Raw genomic sequence first — 13512 nt, 5'->3', positions numbered from 1 at the left:
GAGGCTTCCGACATGAAAATCAAATCAAAAGTGTTTTAATGAAAAATAAATAGCGTATCATTATTTTTGTATATCCGTTACTATTAACAACAAGATAAATAGACAGGTACATGTTAATAAATGTGGCAGAACATACCAAAAGTACATAAAAAAAATTCATCGTGACATTTTGACTTAGGGTGGATTCATATGACATATTCTCCATGTATACCAGGAGATGTTTACCCTGTCCCACTCATGCTGGCATGATATGCTCCATGTATATCAGAAGATGTTCGTAGTTCTCTTATATTTGATGCGTTTCTTTTAGTTTTAGTTTGTAACTCGGATTTGTTTTTTCTCTATCGATTTATGAATTTCGAACAGCGGTATACTACTGTTGCCTTTATCAACCTTGTCCATCCACGCTGTCAAGCTCCGTTGTTAAAAGTTTGTTGTATTGATTCGGATTTTAATCGATTAACAACGGGAAATTACTGTTGCCTTCATTTATGACAGTTCGTGTGCCTTCTTGGAGTCTATTTAGTAGCTTGAATAATATATAGATTAATTTTTTCCGTATGTTTTATTCATTCTGTTATTCGTTTGTGTATATATTGGTATTGATTTTTTGATTCTCAAATGCAAATGATTATTACTAAATTAAAAATAAGATGAATTTACCGGGTTCTATACAACAAAACAGAATTTTCCATTTTCCATATTCCGTACAAACAGCAAATGGACGTCCTATCAAAGCAAGTCCATCTTTACATTTAAAACTTATTCCAGTGCCGAGGTTTCTATATGACCCAAATGTTTCTGTGCAAACAGCATCTTGTATTTCTGGCAGGGATCTTTCACAGTCTGCAAACAGTTAGGCGTATTGGACATAAATTATCACATGTATGAGCTTGTAATATTTATGATACTAACAGGGTTAAATTTAGAGGTGACGGGATATACTATAATTTTGCTAATCGTGAATCGCTCTTATATATGATATTGACAATGGAAATTGGGAATGTGTCACAACAACCCGACCAAAGAGTAGAAACAGAATAAAAATGAGTCTTCAACACAGTGAAATAAGCCCGCATCCGGATATACGCACAACATAGAAAACTAAAGAATAATCAACACGAACGCCATGAAAAAACAAGGGGTGATCTCAGGTGCCCCGGAAGAGTAAGCACCCGTCGTGTTGCTTATGTTATAACAAATCCGGTAAATAGGCTCATTCGGTAGGTCACATTCATGAAAGGAAAGGGGTTGTTGTTACGACGCACGGAACATATCCGATATCATTTGTGAAACGGTTATTCAATAACGGTCAACCGACTCGTGATGGCGTCCGTAAAATTTACGAAGGGATGATTTCAACTTCACCAATTAGAACTCTTGGTTTAATAGCTTTCTTGTGAGCAGCAACCCTCTATCAAGAAAAATCATGATAGGAAATACAAGCACGGAATATCGTGTCAATTGGGGATGCAGGTGCTGCTGGAACGTTGCTACTTAGAAATTGAAAGTTCACAATTGGAAAGCTGAAATCATCTCTTTTGTCGTAAAGTTTTGTTTTCAATCGGCTCTCATTGTCAATTTCTAGATGTAAGTCAAGATATGAGACCGCCTTAACTGTATCTGTTGTATCCTTTATATCTAGTTCGATGGAATAGGTGTGTTCAACATAGTCACCACATTTTGAATTATTTAGTGAAAGAACGTCATCTTTATAGTGGAAAGTCTTCCTAAGAAGTTCCTGTATGAAGTTGGCCTCATAATAATAAAGAAACAGGTCTGCAAGAAGAGGGGCGCAATTGGTTCCCATTGTAATGCCGACAAACTGTTGAAAAACACGTCCTCCGAACGTAACTTGACAAATATGTTGTCAATTAAGAAATCAAGCATCATGATAATGCCAGTTTCGGATAATCATTTTTTTGAATCAGAGTGATACTTTTTATAGTAAGATGTGTCCCTCACTAAGACAATATACTTGTATCTACGTTGGCCATTCTTTTTATGAAACAAAGCAATACCAACTCTTAGAACTTGTTGTTTAAGTTGCTTTACAGATAGGTTTGATTCGATGGAAAATTCTTATTTGTGGTGATTTTGATAATAAAATGAAAGCTAATACTACATAATAATCTGTGATGATTATTATTTTAAAAATATTTTTTTTTACATAGAATCATCGATTATTTCATGGTCTATGAATTTAGAGAGAAAAACTTGTTTAATCTACTATGTCTAATATATTTAACTTGTGCTAAAAATCTGTCTGTTTTTACTATTATTAAGATACTTGTGGAAATATCTGTTTGTTATTATTATGATTAAGATACTTGTGGTAAATAATTTATTTTTATTGTAATAAAGATACTTGTGGTAAATATCTGTTTTGTCTTTATTATGATTTAGATACTTGTGGTAAATATCTGTTTGTGTTTATTATGATTTAGATACTCGTGGTATTGTATAACATGTTTGAATGATTGTTTCTCGTTTTTGTTATGTGCTGTGTCTAAATTAATGTTTATGTTTCTTTGATACATATATGACGTGGCTCTGTATACATGCCGTCATTATTTTATTTTACTATTGAAAATTTGTGTATTCTTGTCTTTAATTTGGCTATTTTACTTGGTCTATATGACATTTTATGCTTCTTTGTTACATATTTGTGTGTTTTTTTAGTGATTGAGATTATAATACAGTGTTTTAAACTACTGTACCCCTATTTTCGAGGTTTTTACCTGTTATGTCTGTTTGTTTTGTTCACGCATCGTTTACAATATAATGGAATTTGATGCAACTGTCATACAATGAAGGTCAAGCTTGCAATAAAACCAGGTGCAAGCCACCATTTTCTAAATAAGAAAATATGACAGTTGTTATCCATTCGTTTGATGTGTTTGTACTTTTGATTTTGCCATTTGATTAGAGCCTTTCTGTTTTGAATTGTCGTCGAAGTTCCGTATTTTTGTGATTTTTCTATTATTCACGTGTAGATAAATGTAGATATAACGCACACTTACCATTACATGGAACGATAAAATAAACTTATACAAGACTATTTCATATAATTCTTTAAAAAAATATCTGAATAAAATATATTTACTATATTATGAGAGAAATACAGCAAAGCCTTGGAAAGCTTTTTTTGTAGCCGATTTAACCGAGTTTTTTTTACTTTTATTGTTTCGCTTTTTCAAAACGTTTGCAATGTACAAATACTTTTCTGGCTCGATTTATTTTTCATTCAATAAAATCTATAATTATTTCTAGTACTTATATCTTCCTGCAAGTTATTTCAATCATGAAACAATGATAGCCGGACAGCAGGAAAATGTATAATAATTTAAATATAACAATCCCAGGTTTACGATTGTTCACTAGACGATTAATCTTTGTCCTGACTTGTTGATTGTTTTTTATTTAATCAATATCTGATGACTTTACTCATGATACATATAAAAGAGGGACGAAATATATCAGAGGGACAGTCAAACTCATCAATCGAAAATAAACTGACATTTTTTATAAAGTACTCATCGTTTATAATCCTGGTACCTTTGATAACTAATTGTAGATCATTGAAAAATAACGATTATATTTGTCTTCATATCGTCGAAAAATCATAAAAGAAACAGATTCTGTCATCCAAGTCTTGTGTTAAAGGTAATTTCCCCACTCTTGACAGTTTTATTTTAAATTCGTGAATTGAATTGTCTCGAATGTAGAACTATTGTAGTAAATCGATGCAGTGGTAGAATCTATATATATATATCAACTGGTATTAAAAGTAAACACTTGTTCTTTTTTTATATTACTTTTTATCTAATTCCAATTTTCTAGTATTTGCTGAAGATTTTTAACTGCTCCTTATTTTTATACTAAATCTATTAATCTATTGTCTGCTTTGGCAGTTGCAAACACTACAAGTTAAAATAATCAACTATTAAAAAATATTAATACCAAATAAAAAGAGAAGGAACAGAAAAATTCGAATGGTATCATAAACCTACGCTATTGTCGTTGCATGATAAAAAAAAATATGTACACATTATCTGATCGTAATATTATGTTAAACTCTCATTTTCCTGGTGGTTAATAAAATGTTTTATCCAAGAAGAGTCCCTATGCTTTAGCTAATGAGAAAAGAGAAGTTTTAAAGTCGTATATATATTTTTTTAATATGTGTCTTTAATTGACATCATCCGCTACATGATTTGCAGTGCATGGATATACATTTCTTTATATATATTAGATATCGGTATTATGCAATCTGATTTTCGATATTTACAAATGGTTCAGGCATGAGTATTTAACTGGTAAGAATAACATATCATACAAATTTGAGTATTCCCTAAACAAGAAATTAACAATTTGTGTTAATTTTTTTTATACACATATTTGGCGGTTGATATTTTCACATCTGTTTAGCTTATTTGCTTTCCAAATAATACTATGGCATGTAAAACAATTATCATCAAGCATGTATCTGATGACAACCCGGATATATCCGTTTGTAAGTTTATAAAAAGGGACAAAAGACCAAAAAAAGGGATAAACAAACTCGTAAAATTAAAACTAACTGACAAAGCCAGGAAAAGCAGGAAATTATACATATTCCAGATAATGTCATACACAGTAAACTTTAAATGTACATGGCACGATGTTTTATATTTTGAAATTTAATACATTTTGAAAGTCTCGTTAAAAGTAGCTAAACTGGTTTTGTCGATTAAGCTGATAATATCATGATATGTTTATAGCTTAAATGTTGCTGTATTGTTTATATTAATAATAATAATAGCTCATCAGAGAAACCGGATGCTTTGGTTCATTAAACGTGCATTTCGACTACATAATCATTCAAATATTTTATTTAATTCCTTAGATTTAGACATTCAAATATGTTATCTAATGTTCCTGGATTCAGACATTTATTTTGACTTACAAGCAGAAATACAAGTGAATCCTCTGTTTGAATCTCGATCTTTTACACACTTCTTTCCTGTGGCACAGTTATGGTCTGCACAAACTCCCGCGAAAGACTGTTAAAGTTTAAGATGACATGTTAATATCTTCAGCGAATAAAGTATTTTTTCCCGAAAATATTGACATAATATTGAAAAGACATTTCCTGAAATAATTTTCGTTGTTTTGTCGTCCTTTTGAAATAATAAACTCGTCGGAAAAAAGGGGTAGGGTGAGTTATATATATAAATATATATATATATATATATATATAAAAAAGCACATTCGTCTGTCCTCGATAAAGCACAGTATCGTGTATTAATGAATTTTGTATGATATATTTTTATACAATATATATATAGTACAGCATCCTTTATTAGATAACCGGACTGCATAATTTCATATTTACATGTAAGATACTTTGAAATTGCATTCAGTAACACGAAAACTTTATAATGGATATATAGGAGATAACTGTGTTTTATTGTAAACTTTGCCATCGTACACCGTAGACGTTACTGTCGCAAATTGAGTTTGCTTAACGACACGTGTCGGATTTAGGTAAACGGATATTTGCGACAGTAAAGTTTTACGAGGGCCAAGCTTACAAAACTATACTGTGATCTCTATTCTAATGACACATATTAAAAAAAATCCATTTGAAGTAAATGTTTTGGCTTAAAACGCTTTAAATAAAAAAGTTTTTCTATCTAAACAATGTGACGTCATCAGTAAAATCTCAATGGCAGACATTAACGCTAAATGTATTTATACTTTTCCTACGGTTCTATAAGGTTTCAATATTGACAAAAAGAATATTATTTATTTAAAAAACATTACATACCAAACAAATATCGGAATTCAAAATTGTAGTTTTCCTTAGTTACGGACTTACAGAACGTGGAATCTAACTCCTAAATGTTATTTGTCCACTAACAATGAAAATTATCGTTCTAAACAAATTCCAATATAATGATGTTTATTATTAGTAGGATTTAATTATACTTCTATTTGTTAGGTGCTTTTCGTTTCATGATTTGTAAATAATGCCCTTAAATTACATTTGGTGTGTTCACACATAAAGATCAAAAGAAGGTTGATATAAAAAAAGGTATTCAGGTAAACTAAAGATGCATCTGCATCTTTTAAACCCTTGTTGATAGTTGTTATATTGTCAATAATATCTCATCAGAATATTTTTATGATTCTTATATCATCAGATGAGCAACATAAAACTCTTTCAAAATATTCAAGAATTGAAAATTTAGATTTTTGTTTTTTAATTAAGTATACATTCTGTTATTGAATTTTAGAGTAAAATAATGGTTGAGTATTCAAATTTATCTTTCAATTGTAGTACTCATTTCTATTTTTTGAATGATAGGACAATGAAATAGTGTTTATATAAAGGTTTATCATAACTTTTGTGGCTACATGGCCGTTTTTACACCACAAATTTTACTCTGAGTCCAGACAAATATGTGCACCTGCGAAAGTTTTAAGGCATGGATGGACCTAGATAAATAGATTTTAATAGATGGACAATAGACACTTGTAAACAAAAGGTGATATAAACTGTGTAACTGAGTGGATTGTATCAAATGAAACTCGTGTGCACGTGTTTGTTTATTTTGCTATCTTCTGCAGATTTGAAAAAATGCACGTCAAAATACAGGTAAGTAATTAATTTTGTGAAACATAGACTTCATATAATTTTTATATACATAGATCCTGCCATGCCTTAAAACTTTCGCAGATGCATCAGTTTGTCTGTAGTCATAGTACATTTTTGGATTTAAAAACGGCCATGTTTTTCAATTCCTTCAGATGAACCTTAATTGACTGTTTCTGTATTGGCCCTGTTATAAATTGGAGGTTAGCCAATACAGCTCTTCAGGAATCTATAATAGGGCCAATACAGAAACAGCCAGTTCATAACACTTTTATTAAATGATTGTTATTCTTCAACTAAATTAAGCAACTTACAGTTAACTTAAAGTTGAAGAAAATGCAGAAATTTATAACTGAATTTGTCTTTTCGCATTCCCGATGTTTTTGTCAACATAGTCAGATGCAATTTCTGATTTTTCGTCCAAGTACTATCTACTTAATATTTATTAGCTAGGAAGTATAAATCACACTGTGTAAGTATTAATCTGTTTATCCGTATTGACCCTGTTAAAAAAACAACAGAGCTCCGGATTTGTTTCAACAGGACAACGTCACCAGTATTGCATATGCAGATTTATCCGTCTCAGGGTTGATTTATTCATATCATTTAATAGAAGATATTTCATTCACGATTTTTCACTTCCAGAGTATATCTATGTCATAGATCACTTGTCATAGTGCAAAAGCCTTCTAATAAGACCATCCTACTCATTATAAGTCAATATGTTCTAAATATTCAAGCATTTGTCTTTGCAAAGGAAGATACATTTTAATGTATGTAGCCTCCTCCATTTATAACTGCTGCTTCTTTTGAATCTTAAATAAGAAATTAGATAAAACAAAGGTTTGCGTTAATTCGAAAAGGTTTGCGTTAATTCGCAAAGGTTTGAGTTACAACGCAAACATAGGCAGAAATATTAAAAAAAAATATTTGGCGCTTATTCGCATCCGTACAATAAAATATATTTTGTGCACGTTTTTTTCTTTTAGTGTGTCTTCATTTAGAGATAATTTGCTATCGTCATGATAGTGCAAAAACCTTGTAATAAGTTTGCTATTTGTTTTTGTATGCAATATTACCTTAGACCAGGTTGATATTTCACTGTAAATACAACCATCTTCATGTACCAATGGTTGATCATTATCACTTATGTCTCCAACTGCGTCACATAGTTTCCAGTTCTTTCGATAATTAATGGCCGTACATTCAGATGTCAAGAAACATTCTTTGACACATTGCAACAAGCTCATATTTCGAATTCTACGTATGACGTTCTTTCGGCTACTTTTGCCATGCTGTAAATGACCGCGGATGGTGCTATCATTTGGATGCTGGCATTCAACATCGTCTTTGTCGCAAACATCTTCCAAAAAAGCCTCGCAATGTTCATAAGAAATTAAGATAAACAAAACTATTGATAACAATGCTACCGAAATGTCCATACTACTATCTGTTTTTCATTAATTAAAACTTGATAAAGTTTATTCGGGAGTATCAATCTGATATATTCTGCTCTTGTGAAAATAATGAGACTCCAGTACATGTACTGAAAATGTATAATCAGAATTAACATATATATTGATATACCATTAGGGTACTAAATTATCATATCAAACATTACATCGAACCAATTAGTCTTTTTCACGAGTAAGTGGATAATAAGAAGTTAAACCTCTAAGGGCCAGAAATAGGTGCAGAACGAGAGTATGGCGATACATTAAATGCTTTCTATTAAAAGCATTAATTATGCATAATGCGCCATATGAATAATTGAGTTACTTAGAAACGCTTGCGTTGCATTAAAATGTTATTGATAGAATATTTTATAACATTCATTTCCAGGACTTTATAAAAAAAAACGAGTTAACTTTTTCAATGGTTTATTGATTCATAAAATCCAATGACCAAAGTATTGTTAAATTCATCTTCTCATTCGTTTAAAAAAAAACATTGTATAAAACAAAATTACAGAATGTCATGAGTATTCTTCCACCTTGTATCTTTTCATACCATTTGAGACACAATGGGGGAAATCATTCCAATTGATTAACAATACCGTATTTCTTTTTTCAATACTGGGTTTAAGATTATCTTAGATGTATTTAACATGACCGTTCATAATTTTGGGTCCTCAATGTTCAACATACATTTATCTTTTTATTTAAAGTGTTTTTTTTTGAGCGACACAGATGAGCCTTTTGAAGACAAAGTGCAATTATCGTGTATACAAGCACCAGCCTGTTATATTTGATGTTTTTTAAAACAACATTAAAGACTTAATGGAGATATTGAAAGCAGATCAAATCTAGCGATAATTTCCAATAGGCGCATTAAATTCGGGGAGAGGTTATAATGATCTGAATAACATTATAAGAAAACATTATTCAATATATATGTAAGACTCAAATCTATGGTGGGTTCCAAATCTATGGCGGATTCCTAATCTATGGTAAATATGACGTAATGTCATCCCAAATCTATGGCGAAAATTTTACACTCCTAATCTATGGCAAGTTGTTTTTTAAATTTTCTAATCATGACGTCATGCCATCCCAAATCTATGGCAGATTTTTTACATTCCAAATCTATGGTAAATTTTGTAAATTCCAAATCTATGGCGGATTTTGTTAATTAAGAGATAACTGTTATAAGATCTATTGCAAATGTTGTGCAAACGGAAAATAATGCAGTACCTTTACACGACCAATGACTTGTAAATAGATTACACAAAAGAGAGTGTATAAACTAGTGAAATGAACCTACTTGTATTTTTGTCCATCTGATAAGTTAAGCCTGTATTTTCATAGTTAGTTTTTATATCGTACTGTAGTGTAAGGTTGGGATCTCGCTAAGTAAACATGTTTAACCCCGCCACATTATGTATGTACGTGACTGTCCCAAGTTAGGAACCTGTAGTTCGGTGTTTGTCGTTTGTTTATGTGTTACATATTTCTTTGTCTTTTTTTTATATAAACAAGGCCGTGAGTTTTCTTGTTTAAATTGTTTTACATTGTTATTTCGGGGCCTTTAATAGCAGACTATGCGGTATTGGCTTTGCTCATTGTTTAAGGCCGTACAGTTACCTATAGCTACTAATTTCTGTGTAATGTTGGTCTCTGGTGGAGAGTTGTCTCATTGGCAATCATACCACTTCTTCCTTTTTTGTATGTTTAGTCTAACTTTTCAGTATGGGCATTGTTCTTTGTTGAAGGCGAAACGGTGATCACCTATAGTTGTTTTAAAAAACAATATTGGTTTTTTGTCGTGATTTTTCTGCGTGACCTATAGTTGTTAATGTGGTCTCTTTTGGACAATCATACCACATCTTCTTTTTTATAGTAACTAAATTTTATTACCGGTACAATTGAAAAAGCTTAAGAAAGACTTCATGATCTTGAAATGATGTGTCCAGTAAACATAAGCATTTTATACTCTTTGGATTTTCATGTTTAACCAATACATTTAACCAAATAGTAAGTCATTAAACAACAAGAAAGCAGCTTCTGTTTGTACAAAAAAATAAACACTTTGACTCTTTACATGCTATTTATTTTCAGCTGATCACATCTTTTATATTTGATTGCGATTTAAATCAAATTTGTATCCTGTAATTTGATCTGTTACTTTATACACTTTTCCAGCAGTAGAAGCTGAAATTGAGTCTATGACCCCTTTCCTAAAATATCCTGTACTAAAAACTGCGGTGCCTTTATTCATCGCAGGATTTGGCCTGTACATCACATGGTGTCCCTCTTCCGGATAGTAGGCAATGTCTTTCCTCAAACCATCGGAAAACTGCTCTAGTGGAAAAGCTGACAGTGTTTCCCGGTGAATTTGTCTATAAAAATCGGTGAGTCCTGTGTTAAATACCGGTAACTGTTTTTGATTCACATTCTAAAAGAAAATATAGTCCATAAGAATAAACAAAAAGTATATGTTGACTGAGTCACATCAAAATTTAAATAAATAAAAGTACATCTAAATATATATAAGAAGATGTGGTATGAGTGACAAGGAGGCAACTCTCCATCAATGTCACAATTTGTAAAATTAAACTTTTATAAATTTACAGGTTTTCACCTAACAGCAAGCTATAAATGGCCCCAACAAATTACTAGTGAAAAACCATAATTCAACGATGAAAAACAATGCCGTTTAATGATTTATAGGTTTAAAAAATCCATGCAAAGTGAAGCAGTTTAAAAAAAAGTTAATATACTAGTAATAACCCTACAAAACAAGCTAAAATTCATATTTCACATCTTCATTTCAATGGTTTAGCATTATTAAAAGTTTAATACATGTAAATGTAAACGTGCAGTCGCAACATTTTTAAAGATTTCTATCAAATGCATAAATTTTAATGATATAAGAATAACATTTTAAAAAGCACATCATACAGTTACAAGCCTATTCTATACATCAGCATAATAAGCAACACACTACTAAGGAACAAAGTGAAAGATATAGGACATTTAAAAAAAATCAAACAAAATCACATACCTGTTGATGAACTTGTACATTTTCTTTATTTTGCTCATTATAAAACTTTCTCTGATACATTTGTTTGTAGTATGGACTAACATTTTCCTAAAAAAAAAGACATATTATTTCGTGTTATTTTGTTCACAATTTATTACTTCATATTTCACTAAACAAATAATACATTAATACACATGTAAAAATATTCGTCTAATCCGTACGGCAACTCATACCACAATATGTGTTTTTCTTTTAAAAAAAAAACCCAACATACTATTTAGATCTAATGTGTTATTTTTGTCCTACTTTTTTGGGGCGTGTGTTGAAAATTATAAACAAAGTAATGCACCAGGCTTAACATACATACTTGCAAAATAGCAGTTTGTGAAAATGATGGTTCGGGCACTACAAAATCATCTTCCTGTGTACAATCTGGTGGTAAATTGCCATTTTCTTCATTTACGCCATCGTCTAGAATGTTCATCGCCTCTGCAAAATAAAAACAAAAAATAATTAAAAAATATAAAATTCTAACTTAAATATAGCTAGGCATGTGTTAAATTTGCATTGATTTTTATCACATGTAAAACAAGTAATTGTATTTATTTTTAACCAAGGACGTATAACTAACATAATATACCTCCTTGTTTTAACAAATAAATTTATAAATTAAATTTTATATGTTAAACTTTATAAGTTTTTTAATTAATGATTGATTGTTTGTTGTCGCTAAACGTCCAGTGGCAAATACTTCATGCATGTACAGGACGATAGTTTTAAGTAAAAAGTTATTCGTATGTTTTTAAAACTGACCATGTAAAGTGAGTTCTTCTTCATTATGATGTGTACTGGCGATTTGGTTTCCATCTGAAGCCTCAGTTAAGGATGAGTGTCGTACATCAACAATTACTTCTGGAAGTTCTTCCTCTGACTCATTTTCATCAACATCTAACTCGGCATGCTCTAAAAAGTCTCTTTCTTCTTTAGTAAGAGAAGCATAAGGTACCTGTAAATACAAAGGTGAGTTCAAAAGTAAAGGCTGTTTTTATAATAAGTAAGAATTTTCAATTTCTTTGGTATGAACAAAAACCCGCTGTTTTATTGGTTTGTTTTTATTTCATGGCATTCGACAAGTTATGAATTTTTAAAGAAATATATATGACTATAATGTAAAAAAAACTACCTCAATTGCAAGTTAAAAAAAAACAAAAACTGATATGAATAATAAACATTTTCCGTAAAACACGTCTCAGGATAGTTTATTTACACAAACTAGAATGCATATTTTTACAACTTTTAAACGGCACATGACACAGTAACATTAACAAAGCCTACGGCTAAAAATAGTACATTTGCAAACTAAGGCGCTAAAGTGCACATAACACAATCTATAATACTTGAATGCGCATTAACACAGCCAACGGTCCCAGACGGTACATTGACTATACGGCTAATTGATACAGCCTACTGCAGTAGCCAGTTTATTGACACATACTACGGTCTTATACAAGTTATTGACACAGAATAGCCGTAAAATAATAATAAACAAATACTTCTGTTAATGACATAATTACTAAAAGAATTCGGTATAACACAAAGACAAACTTTTTAATAATTTTTTTTTTAATTTCCAAAATAGTAATTTCAATACATTTAACAAAGTAAAGTAAATACCTGATCATCAAGCGGCACAGCAAAATTTGGTATAGTAAAAAACAGCTGGTATGGAGTCTTTGGACGTGTGGCCTTGTTTAGCCTGTTATTATATGCATAATAAAACTCAGGAAGTTGATCAGACCAGTTTGAACGTTCTGACATTTTGATTCTGAAATACTCAGTCAGTGTACGATTAAAACGCTCCACTCTGTCCTGACTTTGAAGATGGTATGGTCTACCATGCATTTGGACTGTGTCAAATTGGTCTACAACTTCTTTCAGATTCGAATTTCGGAATTCTTTTCCATTGTCTGACTGTAAAATGCGTGGAGCTCCATATAAATAAATGTAACTAAGTACCACTTTGCTTATTTCAGTAGCACTTTTAGTTTTACATGCTTGACCAAATGCAAATCTTGAAAAAAACAATCAACAATGTTACATATGTACTGAAATCCTTTATGAGGTGGCATCTTCTTTAGATCAATTTGCCATCTTGAATTTGGATAAGTTGCTGGTATAGGGCGTCTTGTTCTTTCTGTTTTGGGTAAAGATATAGCACTTTTACATTGATCACAATCCACGTAAAGATCGAATAAAAGCTTCACGTTTTCCCTTACAACTGGGAAAACAAATCTTCTTATAGATTCATAAATGCTGTGAGATTTTCTGTGATCTAATGCATGATTCTTTTTAACTAAGTTAATTAAATCCTCCTTTAAAAGACATTTCCT

The 13512-nt window shown here is 31.0% G+C and overlaps 1 protein-coding gene and 1 long non-coding RNA gene across 2 annotated transcripts; both read right to left on the bottom strand.

Annotated features, from left to right (window-relative positions):
* Positions 1–669: 669 nt before the first annotated feature.
* On the bottom strand, positions 670–7979 carry LOC143076083 (uncharacterized). The gene is made up of 3 exons (XR_012978526.1): positions 7720–7979; positions 4949–5045; positions 670–846 (listed from the first exon to the last, which is right to left on the bottom strand). It is a non-coding gene; the product is annotated as an uncharacterized LOC143076083 (long non-coding RNA).
* Positions 7980–10171: 2192 nt separating this feature from the next.
* Positions 10172–13213, bottom strand: LOC143076081 (uncharacterized). The gene is made up of 5 exons (XM_076251717.1): positions 12797–13213; positions 11936–12128; positions 11490–11611; positions 11144–11230; positions 10172–10534 (listed from the first exon to the last, which is right to left on the bottom strand). Exons 1-5 carry the CDS (start codon positions 13022–13024, stop codon positions 10211–10213), a joined length of 954 nt encoding a protein of 317 aa, XP_076107832.1. The 5' UTR covers positions 13025–13213; the 3' UTR covers positions 10172–10210.
* Between the last annotated feature and the right edge of the window lie 299 nt (positions 13214–13512).

This window comes from Mytilus galloprovincialis, chromosome 5 (assembly GCF_965363235.1).
Source record: "Mytilus galloprovincialis chromosome 5, xbMytGall1.hap1.1, whole genome shotgun sequence".
In the NCBI taxonomy this organism is placed as follows: Eukaryota; Metazoa; Mollusca; class Bivalvia; order Mytilida; family Mytilidae; genus Mytilus; species Mytilus galloprovincialis.
This window is presented reverse-complemented; position numbering and strand designations above follow the sequence as displayed.

Bases quoted from the DNA above. Each gene is read 5' to 3' on its own strand.
- LOC143076081 (XM_076251717.1), bottom strand. From the start codon at position 13,024: ATGCATGGTAGACCATACCATCTTCAAAGTCAGGACAGAGTGGAGCGT. The intron at 11,612-11,935 runs GTCAGTTTTAAA...TTTATTTTGCAG, and splicing joins AGAAGAACTCACTTTACATG to AGGCGATGAACATTCTAGAC. The intron at 10,535-11,143 runs GTATGTGATTTT...ATTTTCTTTTAG, and splicing joins ATGTACAAGTTCATCAACAG to AATGTGAATCAAAAACAGTT.